General features: G+C 34.5%; 3 protein-coding genes across 4 annotated transcripts; 2 read left to right on the forward strand and 1 right to left on the reverse strand.

Annotated features, from left to right (window-relative positions):
* Positions 1-1,598: 1,598 nt before the first annotated feature.
* On the forward strand, positions 1,599-3,099 carry LOC125215091 (probable aquaporin PIP1-4). The gene is made up of 4 exons (XM_048116402.1): positions 1,599-1,956; positions 2,149-2,444; positions 2,554-2,694; positions 2,788-3,099. Exons 1-4 carry the CDS (start codon positions 1,623-1,625, stop codon positions 2,881-2,883), a joined length of 867 nt encoding a protein of 288 aa, XP_047972359.1. The 5' UTR covers positions 1,599-1,622; the 3' UTR covers positions 2,884-3,099.
* Positions 3,100-4,278: 1,179 nt separating this feature from the next.
* Positions 4,279-9,597, forward strand: LOC125213185 (short-chain dehydrogenase TIC 32, chloroplastic-like). 2 transcript variants are annotated; one of them, XM_048113580.1, is made up of 8 exons: positions 4,279-4,443; positions 5,630-5,861; positions 5,994-6,073; positions 6,783-6,936; positions 7,289-7,367; positions 8,866-8,950; positions 9,042-9,088; positions 9,179-9,597. In XM_048113580.1, the coding sequence occupies exons 1-8, from the start codon at positions 4,338-4,340 to the stop codon at positions 9,338-9,340; spliced, it is 945 nt and encodes a 314-aa protein (XP_047969537.1). In that variant the 5' UTR covers positions 4,279-4,337; the 3' UTR covers positions 9,341-9,597. The 2 variants fall into 2 exon arrangements, with proteins under 2 accessions (XP_047969537.1, XP_047969538.1); XM_048113581.1 differs by lacking the exon at positions 4,279-4,443 and adding an exon at positions 4,521-4,632.
* Positions 9,598-13,872: 4,275 nt separating this feature from the next.
* LOC125213184 (cytochrome P450 86A22) lies at positions 13,873-16,059 on the reverse strand. Its single transcript, XM_048113579.1, has one exon. It carries the CDS (start codon positions 15,854-15,856, stop codon positions 14,243-14,245), a length of 1,614 nt encoding a protein of 537 aa, XP_047969536.1. The 5' UTR covers positions 15,857-16,059; the 3' UTR covers positions 13,873-14,242.
* Between the last annotated feature and the right edge of the window lie 2,760 nt (positions 16,060-18,819).

Raw genomic sequence — 18,819 nt, forward strand, 5'->3', positions numbered from 1 at the left:
AATTAAAATAATACTGTAACATAAAATATGAGTGAAAATGCTAATTTAGCGTGGGACGGCAGTATGGATCACCTAATTCTTTTCCTACACCACCTCCTACTCCACTCCTCACAAATATAAATAATGGACCCACCATCATATTTTATGTTTGTAAAGGGTGGAGTAGAAGTTGGTGTAGGAAAAGAATTAGGTGATCCAGTCTGGTGAGACGGTGGAAGAGTCGGAAGAGAAGAAGATGGTGGAAGACAAAAAAAAAAGATGATATTTATCTAGCTTTTTTCACTTCCATTTTCCCATTTAATAAACCTTTTTCACTTCCATTTCCCTCAAGAGCATCTCCAATGGTGGCTAGCGGGACCGCTAACCAATTCTCGGCGCTGGCCGGTCCGCTAGCCGAACCATTGGAGGCGGCGAGCGGCAAAACGGCGAAGAAATCGGCGAGCCCACCGCGGTTTACGGGGGCTGGCTGATTCGCTAGTCGGTCGGCTGGCCGCCATTGCAGGCGCCCGATCGGCTAGCGATCGGCCAGCCCATTTTTACTTTGTCTTTTCGAAGAAATGGAAGAAAGAGGAGAGATGCAGAAATGGAGAAGAAGAAGAGATGAAGAAGACGACGACACTTTTTATTTAGGTTTTAAATGGACTTATTGGACTTTATAAATGGACTTTAAAGTTTAAAGTTGGGTTTTTGGGCTATCAAATTTAATTTATTTAGTTAAATTTTAAAGATGAATATTAAAGTGAATCTTAATAAATGGACATATTTAACTTTAAATTAATTCCGTATCTGTGTCGTAAATTTAATTCCGTATTTTGTGTGAGTGTAATTTATTTGTTTTTTTAATTATGTAATTTTTTTAGGACGCACTTTTTTAATTTAAATGAAATTAATGAATTTTCCCGTATATGTCTCGTAAATTTAATTCCGTAATTTGTCGTAAATTTAATTCCGAAAATGTAGTTATTTTTGAATTATTTTTATTGCGGCTGGCCTATGGCTGACCTAAGGCTAGCCTATTTGAATAAAATGCTGATGTGGCAGGTAGATTTTTAGTGCTGATGACGTGACAGGGAGAGAAAGTGGCCGGCCTATGACTGGCCTATTCTTATTGTGGATGCTCTAATTATAAAAAAAAATGAATATTTTCATGTCTCTAATTTTATTTAAATAAAACAAGAATCTAATTATTTTTCTCAAAACTCTCTTTTAAAGAAATACTCTCGTTGTCCTAATAAAGACGAATTACTTTCAATTTTCGTTTTAACCAAATTAACATTATCAATTACTATAAATTGAAATATTTTTAAATATAATTATTTTCTCTCTTAATTTACATAGAATATAAAACTATTTAAAATCCAATATAAAAAATAGATCGATCTTCCTTGGCATGGCAACGGAGGGAATAGTACTATATAACACAAACTCAAAGCCGAGAAAATAAAACAGACATGTCATTAAAAACTTATTCAACAAATGAAGCAACAAAATCCTTTATTTAAAGCTAAGAAATTACCTAAAACAATGGCTTTTCAACTATAAAATGACACTCACAGCCACCTTTTTTGTCTTGCCTCAACTCTTCTTCTATATAAACAAGTGTTATTTCCATTTGACATACAATGGCTGAGAGCAAGGAGGAGGATGTTAAGGTTGGAGCAAACAAGTTCAGAGAGAGGCAGCCGCTGGGCACCGCCGCTCAGTCAGTAGACAAAGACTACAAGGAGGCGCCGCCGGCTCCTCTGTTCGAAGCCGGAGAGCTCAAATCATGGTCGTTTTACCGGGCCGGGATTGCAGAATTGGTGGCCACTTTCTTGTTTCTTTACATCACGGTGATGACGGTGATGGGCGTCGGCAGAGCCAAGAACAAGTGCGCCTCTGTTGGCACTCAGGGCATTGCTTGGGCCTTCGGTGGCATGATCTTCGCTCTCGTCTACTGCACTGCTGGCATCTCAGGTCTCTCTCAATATATATCTCTCTGTCTCTGTTATGGACTCTATTCCCACATCGGTTTGTGAGAACAACTGTATATAGACTTTATCTCCTAACAGACTAGTTTTTTGGGCTGAGTTCTCCTGTTTAGTCTGTATCGAAATCTCTAGTGTGTTTGTGTGTTTATCATGCAATCTCCTGGTGTTTGAATCACAGGAGGGCACATCAATCCGGCTGTGACGTTTGGAATGTTGTTGGCGAGGAAGGTGTCGTTGACGCGGGCAGTGTTCTACATGGTGATGCAGAGTGTTGGAGCCATATGTGGAGCTGGAGTGGTGAAGGGTTTCATGAAGGGGCCCTATGAGACGCTCAAAGGAGGTGCCAACTTTGTCAGCCATGGCTACACCAAGGGTGATGGCCTTGGTGCTGAGATTGTTGGCACCTTTGTTCTTGTCTACACCGTCTTCTCCGCCACTGATGCCAAGAGAAATGCCAGAGACTCACATGTCCCTGTATGTGTCCTCTTCAATATACTATGGAGTACTATTTTGCACACAACAAATTTGGTATTGGTACTGAAGCAACATGTTAGTTAGTTAGTAATGAAATTTGACGGTGCAGATCTTGGCTCCTCTCCCTATCGGGTTTGCTGTTTTCCTCGTTCATTTGGCGACCATCCCCATCACTGGAACCGGCATCAACCCTGCCCGGAGCCTTGGGGCTGCCATCATCTACAACAGAGATCACGCGTGGGATGACCACGTAAGTAACTCTTGCTAAATGTGTGAATTTTAGTACTCCTACTATATACTTGTAAGGAAAATTGAGTAATTTGTTGTGCTATTTGTTGGGCAGTGGATCTTTTGGGTGGGGCCGTTCATCGGAGCAGCTCTGGCCGCGGTGTACCACCAGATAGTCATCAGAGCCATTCCTTTCAAGAGCAGGGCTTGATTTCAGAGTTCTGACTATACATATCAATATCATCATCCTCTCCATTAACTTATATCCCTCCTTGTGTTTATAAATATTGAAATTTCAGTGTAAATTATGAGGCTCTCTGTATAGTATCTCATGTTACTGCCTTTTTCTCTTTATTCATATATGGTATAGTAACAAAAACATGATGCCTTCCTACCAAATTTTCGAAATAAGAATTCACTTTTCATTTGGGGGGTTTTGAGCATATGGTAATTTTATCTTTTTCATGTTATATTTGTAATTTCTTCTATATTAGTCTAGCTAGCAAAGTGAATATGTTTAACTATCACCTCATAATAACTCCTACTAATAATTTAAGTGATTGTAAAGTGTGTTACAATTTGCATTATCATCAATGTGACGTTGGACCAAACGAAAGGGTTATATTTCAACTAACAATGTATAATAGTACATATTTATATTGAAACTCATTAAATAACGGAACTAATAAACTAATGATTAACTAAATTTGTTCATCAATTATGTCTTATGTTTAATGAAAAATTGAGAATAACGTAGAGATTAATTGTGAATTTCAAATCGACACCCTTATTTTTGGATAATATGTTGTCAAATTCTTATGTTCATCAAAACGTACCATACATCCAGTTCTAGTTCAAGTCGAATATAGTTCATTAGCTTCTAGGTAGGATTTACTAATCTTTTTATTAGTTCAGATTAAAAATATATAAGTACTACTAGTAAGTTAATGCGGATGGTTAAACCAAATGTACCTAAATGTAGTCCTTTTGGCAGAACACAATGCATATGTATTAGGGCTGGCAATTGTCGTGTTGATCCAATGTGATTCGTGTTGTTAATAAATTCGTGTTGGATTCGGGTTTGGGAGTAGCAGGTCGGTTTGTGTTCGAGTTTGGGGTTTTCTTAGCAGGTTGTGTTTGTGTTTGTCCTTATTAAGTCGAATCATTAACAGATGAACCCGGTAACGACTCAACACACACGCTTTGACACCATTGAACGATCATTCAAACCAACTAGGGTCAAATTAAAGTTTGACTATAATATTATGAAAACTACTGTATTAATCACAATTAAGAACAACTATTAAGACTAATGTATCATTCATCTATCTGCATCGATTTGTGGCTGAGTTATTGGTATCAGGAGTCAGCTTTTTGGAATTTGATTCTTGCTTCCACTATCAGGAAAATTATGTAATTACTTTTTGTGTTTTCACTATTCTCGTCCACATATATTTGTAATCAAACCATAGTATTCAATCAAAGTATTTATGAGTGCGTTTAATTTTCTATTTAATAGAATAAAGGCTACTAAATAGACGGAAATAAATGCCGCAGTTAAAAAAAAAAGAAATAAAATACAAAAGCATCATATATTGCCAAAAAGAGTTATTGCACTTCATAATTAGAGTTTCTCGCTCCAAATCTTCGACAGAGAGAAAGAAGATGTGGATTTTCGGAAGGAGAGGGCCGTCAGGTTTTTCAGCCTGCTCTACTGCACAGGATGTTACTCAAGGAATTGATGGCTCTTCCCTCTCCGCTATTGTTACTGGTCCATTTTTCTTTCTCTCAAATCATAAATGAAGATTTATTGATTTTCATCGAAAATAAAATTATTGGGTTCCTCACTATGTTGCAAAGTTCCTTTTTTAGAGATGGGTTTATCATGGACTTTGGGTTTCCTCTGTTTTAATCTTATGTTCTGAATCTTGGTCGAGCTCACTGTTCTATATGGCGGAGTGTGAGTGTGTGTGTTTAAGTTAATGTTTTTCTTTTTTATTAGATCGTTGTTATAGAATGAATCTGAGACAATTTCTTGATTCTTGGTTATTGAGAAATTTATGTGTGATTGACTATTGAGAATGATGGATTTGAAAATATTAAAGTGTGCTCATTCCATGTAGTATAATTTTTTTTTTTTTGGCTTGGATTGTTTGAGGCTAAAAAAAGTTGATCTTTTAAGTTTAACAGTGGAGAAAATAGGGTAGATGGGAACCATTGTTGATCCTTTTTAAGTATGAAAAAAACAGTGGAGAAAACAAACCAAAATATTTGGAAGAGTAGAGTAGCTTAAACTATAAGGTGGTGTTTAGTTTACTAGATAAAATAGTAGCAAGATATAATCTAGGATTAAATTGTGAGATCATTTAGTAGGAGAGGGTTGGCTAAAACTAATTATCACATGACTATCCATCTAGGATTAAGGCATGAGATTCAATCTCATTAACCAAATAATATAATACAAATTTAATCATGGGATATAATCTTGCAAACCGAACACCCCCTAACTATATTTGAGTGTAGTAGTTGCATCTTGTAGGTTGTTTCTGTCATCGTTATGACTTATGAAGCTATGCCATTGGCTCTGCAGCTAACATTGTTCACATGTCAATACTCTTTTAACCTGATTGGGTGTTTTTTCTCTCGTGCAACTTTAGGATGTGATTGAGTTCTATACATAACATGGTTTGTGATTCAAACTGTGGCATTACTAAAATACCGAATTGAATCTCACATTTTATTGGTCGCTAACTAGTACCCTGAGTTGTCACACCTTTGTTCACACATGCTTATCAGTGAATGAGGCTCCAAAGCACTTCAATTTTCCTCAAGCTAAACTTATTTGTGTGGATATTTATTGATCGAATAGAAATTTTCCTAGTATGTGGCTTGTACAGGGATGAAAATCATGATGCTTGATGTTGTGACTTATAGTGCTTTTTTTGTCCGTCTATCAGGAGCATCAAGTGGCATTGGACAAGAAACCGCTAGAGTCCTGGCATTACGTGGTGTTGATGTAGTTATGGCAGTGCGTAATGTGGAGAGCGGTAAAAAGGTCAAAGAAACAATACTTAAAGAGTCCCCTAAAGCTAAGGTTGAGGTTATGGAGCTCGATCTTTCCTCTTTGGCATCTGTTAGGAAATTTGCATCAGAATATAACTCTTTGGGGCTTCCCTTAAACATTCTCATGTGAGTTTCTTTTGATCTATGATCTTAAGTAGCAGCATATACACCTAAGGTCTCGAACGTCTGTTTATGTTTCTTCATTATTAAATACCTTTTAGCTTGTCCTGTAAACTAATATCTTTTCTTAAATAAAAGTAACAATGCAGGGGTTATGGCTACACCCTTCATGCTTTCACAAGACAATATTGAAATGCAATTTGCAACTAACCATCTAGGTATGCTTCCGTCTACTTCTTTCCCACAAAATTCAAGTGCACCTTTTGTTATCCTTGTAGCATTTGGTGATGCTCTGTTTTACATGATCTTTTGGATTCTTTAATTTCACACAATGACACTACTTTATCCCATATCAAAAGCGAAAAGATTTGGACCATTTAGCTTATTATAACCATATTATAATTAATAACCATGGCTTGACTATTTTGGATTACGAAAACTGACTAATACATCTTAATCTATCATCTATGCACATTCAAAGTTTTGTTTATGTCAGATTAACCTTTACTTAAAAAATATCTTAATGTGCATAGCATATGGATTTATGTTTTTACTAGTACATGTGTATTGTTTTTATATTGCTTCTTCCAAACATGGTGGATAATTACAAAGATGTCTTGTTTTTCTTTGAAACTTTCACATATAAACCATGATACAGTTGAATTGTGTTTTTGTAGCTTCTAAACTATTTTTCTTTGTTTCAGTTGGTTTTAATCTAACAAAGATGTTAATCTTTCTGTCAACTTTTAGTTAAATATAACACAAAAGCTAGTATTTAGGGCCTAATGATGCATGTTACATTCTTTTTTATCCTGTGTTATAAGCTTTCTTCGTCTGGATTACTAATAGATTTCTTCTTATGGTTTTATGAAAAAATAAAACTATTATTGACTATGTGACTATGTCCCTCTTTTACCCTTGTCTCAGGTCATTTTCTGTTAACAAATCTTCTACTGGAAAATATGAAAAAGACTGCAAATGAAAGTGGGAAAGAAGGAAGAATTGTCATTGTTTCATCAGAGGCCCATCGGTATACGTATCGTGAAGGCATCCGCTTTGATAAGATTAATGATAGTTCAAGGTATGTATCATTAAATATCATTGCAAAGTTTTCTCAAAACTAGCGATGCTGGGTTAAAGTTATTTAAAGAAATATTCGAGGCATGAGTTATTCTGATTACCTTATTTATTGTTAAAGTCTTTGTAAGCCAATTCTCTATTATTGTTGCTGTAGTTATCAGTAAACTGAAAATAAGGATGAATTATTCCTAAATTTGGGAACATTCTAACTGCAAATACAACTCCAGTTGTACTCAGATACTGTAACAGTTTTAATCTCTTTATGACACCAACTATTTAGTCAGTATACTTTGTCTTATTTCTTTCTTTAACTCAATATGGTAAAGGTTATTTCTTGTATTACTGTTCCACAGTTACAATAGCATATTGGCATATGGACAGTCCAAGCTGGCTAATGTATTGCACGCTAATGAACTTACGAGGCTGTTTCAGGTAATCATTGATGTGGCTGAAATACAAAATTTAAACTCGCTAAGCCTTGAATTCAATTGTCATTGCATATTCTGTTTGTTACCTGTGTTCGTATCTAAAGATGTTAAACAGGTAGACCCTACAATGTATGGGCTAGCCTTAACGAGCTACGAGTTATATGTTCCTGGCCGGTTTAATATGGCGGCCCTTACCCTAACAACACATGCCTGGTTTAAATGGGCCATTATCTAACTCATACTCCAAAAAGTCAAATCATAACACACGGGGTGTTTGGTTTGACATACACGCACTTGAATTTAATAATAAAAGTTATGGTTATTAGTACCTCCCTGCTAATTCATGTTCCTTTGACCTTCAAGCCTCTATGGACCTAAATTATAACCTTATAGTTCAATCAATGTTGTCAAATAGCGGCTATGGCAGGGATATGGCGCTATAGATCAGTTTTTAATGAAAACGCCATCGCCACAACGATACATGGCATTTTTATGTGGCGGCCGCCATGCCCGCCACGGTCGTGGCGCCATGGCGCCACCAAATCCCGCCATGGCGGTATTTTAGCCCAATTTTGTCCTTTTTTTGCTAATTTTGACTTTTTAATGGGCCTTTTTACTTTTTCATTGAATTTTGCATAGGCCCAAAACTAAACCAGCCCACCCCAACAATTCTAACCCATTTAATATTTAATTAAAATGAAAAACTAAACCCTAATTCAACCAACGGCTACTCCTTCCCCTAATTTAGAGGAAGAATTTGAGGATAGTGGAAGTGGAGATCAAGAGGATGAAGCAATGGAGGATGAAGATGAAATGGATGCCGATGATAGTGATGATGATGAACTAGAACACTATGTTGAGCTTGATGATTGATGTCTATTGAGCTTATCATGGTTTTATGTTTTGTTGAACACTTGAACTAAAGACTTTAATTACTAGACTTTTATATAATTGCTTTCCATTTTATGCTTTATTACATATTTTTAGAGTTTTTAATGGTATATTTTTAATATTTTCTAATTTTTTGAATTATATATGAATATATAAATATTATTTTATATATTTAATTAATGACCGCCACATCCCGCCATACCGATACACCATATCCCTGTGGCATTTTTCGGGCGAACCGCCATGGACCGCCATACTGCTTTGACAACATTGGTTCAGATGCATCACCAAACAACAGAGCAATTTGATGTTCTTCATTGTGAAAGTACATCAGTTTCTCTACTTGAGTAAATCTGGATGTACACGATGTTTGTTTCATATTTTTCAGCATATATACAAGGCAGGGCATCAATTTCCCTAAATCAGCTCAAGTTTGTTGCCTACCAAGATATAGTCCAAATTTATACATGTACTTGAAGCTGGTCTGCCTATGATGATATTCATCTTAACACTTGGTGTATTCTGCAGCATGCACTTTTTGTGATTTGTAAGGCTTTTTACATGGTACAGTAGTGAAGCAGTGTAACGTTTGGTTTTTCATGCTACTACAGGAAGAAGGGGTTAAAATAACTGCTAATTCACTACATCCAGGAGCAATCGCTACCAACCTTCTGCGGCATCATGGCCTCATCGAGGGTAACCATCGACTTCTATCTTCTCTTACTTCCAAAAAGATCAGTTATATCTATCGTGGTTTGAATTTTTTGGGGTGATGTGTTTTCTGTAGGCATAGTTAACTGGGTTGGTAAGTACTTCATCAAAAACATTCCTCAGGTGGGTTATACCGTTTCCCATTTCAACTGCACGATCCACGTGTAATTCATACAGTGTGCCTTCAACTGAACCCGTTCCTTGTTCCTGCAGGGAGCAGCCACGACGTGCTATGTAGCTTTGCATCCAGAGGTTGAAGGAGTGAGCGGTAAGTACTTTATGGACAGCAACGTTGGCCAACCGTCAAAACTGTCTTCTGACATTCAGCTGGCTAAGAAATTGTGGGACTTCAGCTTGAAAATGGCGAACTCTTAGATAGTTTGAGACAAGCTCATTTCAGATATTAAGAAGACTCACACATGATTAAATTGTGTCAAATATTTGTACATCATCAAGATAGTTGTGTGTTTATGGACCATGTGAATTTTACTGCAAGTTCGGCAGGTTACTCTGATGCATTCAAATCTTTCGTATGTGGGAGATTTAATCAGAGATATATGTATGTTTTCACATTTTTTTAAGGTTTTATGATGAGGAGTGAGTGCAACTAATATTTAGTCCCACTTTTGGTACTCCATATTTCTTTCTTTTCATTTTAATATTTTTCTATTTCAACTCAAAATTTGTTATTTAGTTTTTAAAACTTAGAAGCGCTTTCAAATTAAAATTTGATATTGTATTATGTTTCTCCTTTGTGAAAAATGTATGTAAAGATGCGTCTTTCATATGGGCCCGTTTAATTGGTAGAAATGAGAAGTTTAGTTTAATATCTGGAGTCAATAGTGCATTTCTGGTTTCAGAGTAAGAGCATCAACCACATTCCTTAAGTACTTACTCCATTTTTTATTGAACTAATCAAGTATTTCTGGATTGCAATTTGCACATTACTTCTTTACTACATTTCTTAGTCAATAAATAATATATACTCCTACCATCCACCATTTATACACTTCTGGATTGCAATTTGCACATTACTTCTTTGCCACATTTCTTAGTCAAGAAATAATATATACTCATTCATTCTACCATTTATTCACTTAACTACTCACGAGTCCTACTTTTTATTTCTTTCAATAAAAAATGTGTTAATCAAAAATATTTAATTTAAATATATAAGTTAACTAAAAATATATAAAGTTACATAATCACAAAATCCTCTAAATTAAAATTACATAATTAAAATCCTAATATTTTTGTTCTCTAAATTAAAATTACATAATTAAAATCCTAATATTTTTGTTCTGAGGCCCAACTCCACCTCGATTCACCAAACAAGCATAGCATGCGACTTAAATTGTTCCAATGTGGAATTGCTAGTGTTGGTACTCGCTAGTTTAATCAAATAGCCAAATATAACCACCAATCAACAGGGGTAGATGCAGGGACAAACGCAGAAATAATTATCCATAGAGGCTGAGATTTCTAAATCTTATTTTGATGTATATTTTTGAGTAACTTAGATAATTTGTATTGGAGCTTTTACACTATAACTTACACTAAACTTGACTAAATTTTAAGAAAAAAAATAGAAAAAAGTTTAAAAAAATATTTCATTGAGGGCTTAAGCTCCTCACCCTTACACTTTGGGTCCGCCCATGGGTAGATGGGGAAGGGCTCGTAGTTAGTTCCGACCGAATGTTGTCAATCCCGTATGGTGGCTTATGGCGGTCTGCCTGAAAACCACCACAGGGATGTGGCGTATCGGTATGGCAGAATAGGCTGTCAAAATTTGAGGCTAATTACAATAGTGCACTGATTAATTAATAAGTACTCCTTACCTCCCATATTAATAGAAGAGTTTTATTTTTCTTCTCTCTCATACTCTACTTTTTCTCTATTTTAAATATTTATTAGTATTATTTTTTTAAAACGGATGTTGAAAATGAAACGCCTCTATTAGGACGGAACAGATGGAGTATTCTTTAAAGAATTTAATTAAATTGAACTTGGTTTAATTTACAGAAGTCTATTAGAATAAAACATATCTAAATCTCCTTGAATCCCTAGCCAAACCAAACAAATACACTATGCATCCCTAGCCAAACCAAACAAATACACTATATATATAGAAAGAGAATCAGACTATAATATAGTTATCCTCATACACAAGATCAAAATTTTCCTCCACAGTACTTGTATTTTCCCCCTTAAAGTTAGAAGTTTGATAATCTATTATCCACACTATAACTAATTAGAGTGATAAGCCCTCCTCTATAAAAAAGAAGATTTGCATAAAAGGTAATAGTAATCTGGGTTGATCAATAACATCAACGCTTTGAACCAATTACCTCTACGTATATTCTGGGAGAGCCCCATCTATAAAAATTCATAGCCAATTGTCGACGATACAATATGATCTACTAATCGGATGAAATCAACTCACGGAGCCTAGTGTTAGTGAAAACGATTATATGTTTAATAAAGCATTGGAAATTTCATAACATTAATACAAATGTTTTAAATTATATTTAAAATTTTACTTTTAGACGCACATTTTAATGAGAAATAATGTTATTAGTACTATATTAGCCCCACTAATCCGGGTAATTTGATTCATCAGATTTAATGGTATGATTATGAATTATGATAGTACATGAATCTCACTCGCTCACATCGACAAAGTTTACACTTTACAGTGATCGCTCTATTTAAGTTTTACTATTTGGACCACTAGCCTAAGTTGGATAGAAAGACATTTATTATGTAATTAATTAATGATCGTATATTCGTATTTAGTAGTTGTAAGTTCAAAATTTAACTATAACGGGAAATGAAAAAATATGTTTCGAATAGCAATTGATAGAGATATATAGCTAATTGGTTGGCAGTACCATATTCATTTAGAAAAATGTTTCGGAGGAGACATAATGTCTTAAGACATAATGAGGTTAAAGTAATAATTTTATTTTACATTTAATTTTAAATTAAATTTAAATTTTGTATATATACTTTGGTGTCCTGCATTTATATATGGAAGTAGTATTAATTAAGATCTTGATAAGGCTAATTTGATTATTTGTAAAATATAGAGTTTTTAACTAAATTTACTGTATCAAGAAAAATTAAATTATATTTCAAAATATAAATAACTTTAAATTATTATTTTTTTTCAACATTGTTAATGCTAGTATTGACCATAATTAATATTTACTTTTCTTTATTAAATATTGAAATTTTACTATATCATGTAGCAACAAATTTGGAGTATGCAATTTTGATTTTAAAATTATTTGAGATGCAGTTTTGATTTTAATACTAATTGAGTACGTAATTTTGATTTTAAAAATTTTAAACTTTTAATATTAATTCTTTACATTTCATTTTTACTATTATTTATGGAATTACAACTCAACAAAAAAAATCACATGTTCTTAAGTAATACTCCTATATTTAACATTTTAAAGCTATATATTTAAAATCTTCTCATTTTCTTATATTAAAATTACTAACTAAAAAAGGATATTATTAATGGAGCTTACAATTCTTAATTTTCTTAATTCTTAATATAATTAGTTGATGTACGATATATTAAATAATCTAAAATGAGAAAATTTGATTCATCCAATTATTTTCGTATTAAAAAATACAATAATTTTTTTATTTTTGAAACATTATAAAGTTAATTTTCTAAGCATAATTTTATAGAGTCGAAGTCTAACTAGTACTTTTCAATCAAAATATAAAAAGAATATTGCATGTGATAAAAGTTAAGAAAATTAATACAAAAATACAAAAGATAACGCAAATAAATGATTCACCCTAATAACTACTACTACTTTTAATCGTGCAATTCAAATTTGAATAAGAAATTTAACAAAAAAAATAAAATAAATCGGTTATGAAAGTATAACATAAAAAAAGAAAATAACTCATAATTAAATTACCAACTGATTAGATAAAAATTTATTTGAAAAAATAATAATATATGAAGTTATCAAATTATTTTAGTATTAAATAATAATTTAGTATGCATTATAGTAACTAATTTATAATCTAAATTCATGATTTTTAAATAAATAATATAGTATAAAATTAACATGAAAAAAATGATATGTAAACATATAAAAAGTTTCAAGCATGATTGTAGCTTATCTCTAATCAAATCAATAAATATGCATTTAGATAAAGATATTTAATTTCATTTAATACTCCTTAATTAGATTTGTATCCATTTAATATGATATTGGGTAAAGTAGTCATTATAAAAAATATATCTATGTCAAAATGACTAAGGGTATTATGGCTTGGAGACATTATGTCTCTAAATCACTACTCATTAATTTATTGTCCGACATTTTATCATTAATTTGATCATCAATCGAAGAAACAATGACCTAAGATGTAGTTAATTAAACCATTTCATATGCATAATTTAAAGGTTAATTACTAAAATTTTACTGCGCTTTTTACACATTAGAAAATGTTTATATAACAAGTTGAACAATTTAAATGTCAAATATACAAAATGATATTTCCCCCCTCTCAAAGTCTATTTCTTTTACAAACTCTTTAGTTTTGAAATAGTTGGTTTAGGGTTAGGGATATGAAATAGCCTCATCGTATATCTTTACTCCCAAGTCAAAATATATTGAGGAATAGAACCAATTAACGAGAGATTCAACATAAAAAATGATTTCTAGGATCTTCATACAAAATCAATCATTATCGAAGGAGTCTTATATTTAAAAAACGGTTGTCACTAATGATTGCATCATAATTTGTATACATTACCAATAAAACCATTCAACTAAATATAGAAAATAAAGACAGAGATACACAAATCATAAATGTGAAGAAAAACAACCTCTAATAGCAACTTACATAACAATCAATTCACCCCACAGTCGTTGCCAGAAAGGTCAAATTCGATCAACATTTTATTCCTTATTTCAAATATAAAGAAAATTACAATTCTATAATATAATAAGTAATAATCTAAAGAGAAAAAAAAAACAATACAAAATGCTGTAATTTAATTTGCCAAATTCAACTTAATTTGACAAATGCAACCCAAATTGTTGATTCATTGTGAGGGGCACCTTTCTATTTATTAAACGATAGCCAAACTAATCACCCAACCTCAATCTTATTAGGCTGTGATTAGTTGCCCCCTCTTCTAATTAAGGTACCCATCACAGTGAATCACGAAATTACTATAAAATTATTATGCATCATCATCATCCTATTCACAAAGTAGGAATTAATTATCCTAATCAATCAATATCCGTTTTTCCCAATTTTGTCCATAATTAGGGTTAAATCCCTAGGATGCACATTTACCTTTAGCCCCTCCTTCATGAACAGCGTCAGAGACATCTTCTGCTCCACTTTGTGCCCCTTCGCCACCACCAGGCGGTGCCGGAGCAGCAGCGCCGCCGCGATCGACTTCATCTGCAGATACGCCAGATCCTTCCCCAGGCATATCCTCGGCCCCGCATTAAACGCCACGAATTTGAACTGATCCTTCGCTTCGAACTTCTTCTCATCCTCCGATAACCACCTCTCCGGCTTGAATTCGAGGCAATCTTCTCCCCAAATGAACTTCATCCTCGCCGACGAGTAGATCGAGTATGTGATGTTCGATCCCGCCGGCACGAATGTCCCGTCCGGCAACACATCGTCGGCGATCACATGCTTCGAGTCCTGCGGAACCGATGGATAGAGCCTCAGCGTCTCCGACAGCGCCGCCTTGAGGTACACCAGCCGATCTACCTCCTCGAACACCAGCGGATCGGCGAGCCAGTTGGCAATTTCGCCGCCGCGAGACTCCTTGAGGACGGAGCAGAGCTCGATTAGGATCTTCTCCTCCGCCGCCGGATTGAGCGTGAGCAGCCAGAAGAACCAGCTAAGCGCCACCGACGAAGTGTCGCGGCCGGCGAGGATGAAATTGAGGGCAACTTGTTGCAGAAATTTATCGCTGTATGTTTCCCTCTTTTTCATAAACCGCGATAGCAAGTCGTCGTGCTGGGCCCCGCTCTCCTGCTGCTGACTCAGCTCGAGCTTACGTGTATTAATCACATTGGTCAAGTAACTGTCCACGTGTCTCAGGCTCTGGCTCAAGCTCAGCTCCATCCCGAGCCGGAGCCATTTCTTAAACTTCCAAATAAACTCGGGTAGGATGAACCGGTGCAGTGACGCCTCCGTGGCATTGTCGAAGGCGGAGGCGAAGCTGTTTTCGGGGAGGTCCGGAGCCAGGGTCTGAGGATCCTTCCCAAAAGCCAAGCCGCATATGTTGTCAAAAGTGAGCCGAAGCAGGAGGTCCTGGAGATCGACCGGCTTGCCCTGGAGCTGAGCCGATTCGAGAATCGGGCAGAAGCGGTTCTTGATAGCCCGGCTGACCCAGCGCGCCATGGCTTGCCTCAGCGTGCGGGTGGTGAATTCCAGTGCGGCGGTCTTACGCTGGAACAGCCACGTGTCTCCATCTGAGTTGAAGATGCCCTCGCCGAGCAGGTCGTGGAACACAGCCTGCCAGGTGGGGCCCTTGGGGTAATTGTCGAACCTAACCTTCAAAATGTGCTCTAGGTTTTTGGGGTCGCACGTGACCGTCACGAGCCCTTGCTTCCGAGCCAGGAACGGGAGGGCGAAAATGCAGGTTTGGTAGGTTCCGCCGCAGGCTCGGAGGTTATCGGCGATCCACTCGTGGATGCGGCCATTGTTCTGGATCAGGCCCGGGAGACTGCCTAAAACGGGCCACAGCCGCGGCCCCTTGGGCCCTTTTAAAGAGCGCGTGGTCGATCTGAACCACACGAGATAAGCTAACACCAACGCTACTATCATCATGGCCGTTGATAAATCCATTACCGGGCCCACCAGCATACCATAAACTCCCATTTCTCCTATAAAAATAAAAACACGAAAAGACGAAATGCAACCTGCAAATGTATCAAGTAGCAGCTAAGTTGGAGTTAGAGTGTGAAACATGGGTTTAGTATAAAAATGTGTGATGGTATATATGTGAAAGAATAGGGGAAAAACCCTAGAAAAAGCAAAGGCAAAGGTAAGAGTAGAGAATTTAGAGGTAGAAGAAAGGGGGGGTTGTGAGTGACAGTGGTGAAGAAATAAAGTGATTTATAGAGAAATAAAGTAGCGGCATTAAATATGGGGGTCGAGCTCGAGATGTTCTTGCAATTTCACAACACCCATAACATTAAATGGTAGCAGAGGTCGTTGAGCAGGATTAAATTTCGTGTTTTCTTTTGTAATAATTTATTTTGACAAAAATTATGGATTGTTGCTCACCTAATTTGGCAGGAAGTAAGCTCCTCTTTAATTTCACGCATTCAATGAGAGCTAAAAAGTTAATGAGATTAGTTGAGAAACGGTGCATATATAATACTACACCACACATGTATACAAAGATAGAGAGAGAGACAATCCAGTTGTGAAGAACATGAAAACTAAAATGTACACTACTAAGATATATTAACCAATAATGTCATAAGTTGCAAAAAATTCGTGATTAAGTTATACTTATTTTGTTCTTTCAAGTAATTACATCTACATGAACTTCAGTTTTTCTATCTTGCACGATTGTCAATTTTCAACGAATTAATGCATCATGGAAAGTTATGACAAATTAATTTCACCGTGACTATATATATGCATTGTTTAGTACATTAGCAGTTTAGTCATATAGACATTTCAAACGTTCACACGGTTAATATTTGTAGACGATTAATAATTATGTGAAAATAAGAAGTAAAACCATTAAAATTCGTACTTAGAAGTAGATTTTTAGTGCATGTATGCAAAACTATAATTGGATCAAAGTTGTTTTAGATACAATGACTGTTATTTTTATTTGGTACGTAATTAATGTGATATTAAGTATGTTGTAAACATGTAGGTTAAGAATGTGTAAACATACCTGTCAATTTTACGATTTTGTGTAAACATATCAATCAATTGATAAACGATCGTATAATTTGCTTAGATTGACGTGTGAAAGCTAGGTTAGGTTAAGAATGTAATGGTAATTGGATTATTTAAATTAGTAACGTGATTTGAATTTGGTGTACAATAAATTTCGACTTTTAACAGCATTGAATTAAATCCACATGCTCGGTTTCTTCAATTGAAAATTGTGGTTTGGAAAATCCGAACATGCTTTGCTTTAATTTACATAAATGTTTATATATGGTTGGGTGTGAGTTGGGAGTTTTATTGTTAAGAGACTTATATTCTGTTGGGAAATTTTGTTTTTTATTAGACGGTTATTTTAATCTATACTATATCGGTGGATAAAAGTCAACGCGGTTGTGAGTGGAAAATGGCAAAAAATTAAAAAGGGTGTAATTATTTATCAGTTTTATTACCTTATTCAGTCGAAAGATAGTCCATAAATTAAAATGAGTTCAAAGAAATGCAGATATTTAATGAGAGACTTAATATGGCGACCTCAAACATTGAATATATTTCTGTAATTATAATTGATACAAAATATTTATGCATGTTTAGATCACTAAATTCATGTCCTGGCAAAACGTTTTTTTAGGCATGAGATTTAAGAAATTGATATCTAAAATGTTAAGTGGAGATAGTAAATATACAAAGAACAAGTAGAGGAGTATTATTTTTTTCCTAAAAGATGAAATAACTCAGTTATAGTGGTTTCCATCCTAAAAAGGAAAGTAACTCGTTTATGATGTAATAAATTGAGTACTTAGGGAGAAGAGAGCTAGGCAAGGAAGCATGATTTTGCTGAACTTTAGCTATCGTATGCACCATTAATTTGCATCATCTTACATGTGATAATGTAATCAAATACAAACTCTAAATATTGTACAAACTACAAACTATGATCTGTACCGTTGAAAAATGTTAACAGATGATGAAATAATAGCAACAGAAAAATATCAACACAATGTCAATGGTTGACACCTTGTTAACATTGTGTTGACACCAAAGTTTTAAAATTTTACACTGTATTGAAAAGTTTGAAATTTGTACTGAATTTTTATTTTATCACTATCCAATCCATGTGTATATAAAAAGGATGGGATAAAATCAAATTTGTTCCAAAATAAAAACTTAAAAGTTATTCAGTCCTAGCCAGCCAATAATATGATGCAGTAACAAAACAATTGATATCTTTGTCGTGTGAGATTCACTTTTTGACTTTTTTATCCCATTTGTGAGTGATTGATTATTCATTCCAGATATTAGAAAATGTTATTCATATCTTATGGAAGTTAAATCATTTTTGGCAATTCGGTCAAAAGATTGGATTATAAATTAAAATATACTACTTAACTCTAAGCAAATAGTACTACTAGTATGATGATGTAGAAAACACTGAGAAAGATACAATAAGTGCAGATTCTTGTGACTAAGAATATGAAATGCATGTTTAAAATCTTTTTATGACAAGTTTGATACACTTCGTTCCATAATAGGAATCATTTTTATTGTCCCATAATAAGAGTTATTTTTATTGTGAGTATGGATTTTAAGAAATATAAAGAATAGGAATTTATTTTTTTATATTGATTTTATAATAAAACATGAGTTGAGTGAGTTAGTGGAATGTGGGACCTATTTACCATTTATGATAAAAATGAAGTGCGACTCTTATTGTGCGACGGACCAAAATGACAAAGTGTGACTAGGGGTGGGTCGATATGATATATTGTATCGAAAACGTTGTATCGTGTATCGTATCGAAAATATTGATATGATAGAATTTCAATTCATATCGTTATCGTATCGAAAGTTTCGAAATATAGTTATCGTATTGAATACATGTATATCGAAAAATATAATTTCAAAATTGAAAAATAACACAAAAATTAAAT

Source organism: Salvia hispanica, chromosome 3 (genome assembly GCF_023119035.1).
Source record: "Salvia hispanica cultivar TCC Black 2014 chromosome 3, UniMelb_Shisp_WGS_1.0, whole genome shotgun sequence".
Taxonomy (NCBI): domain Eukaryota; kingdom Viridiplantae; phylum Streptophyta; class Magnoliopsida; order Lamiales; family Lamiaceae; genus Salvia; species Salvia hispanica.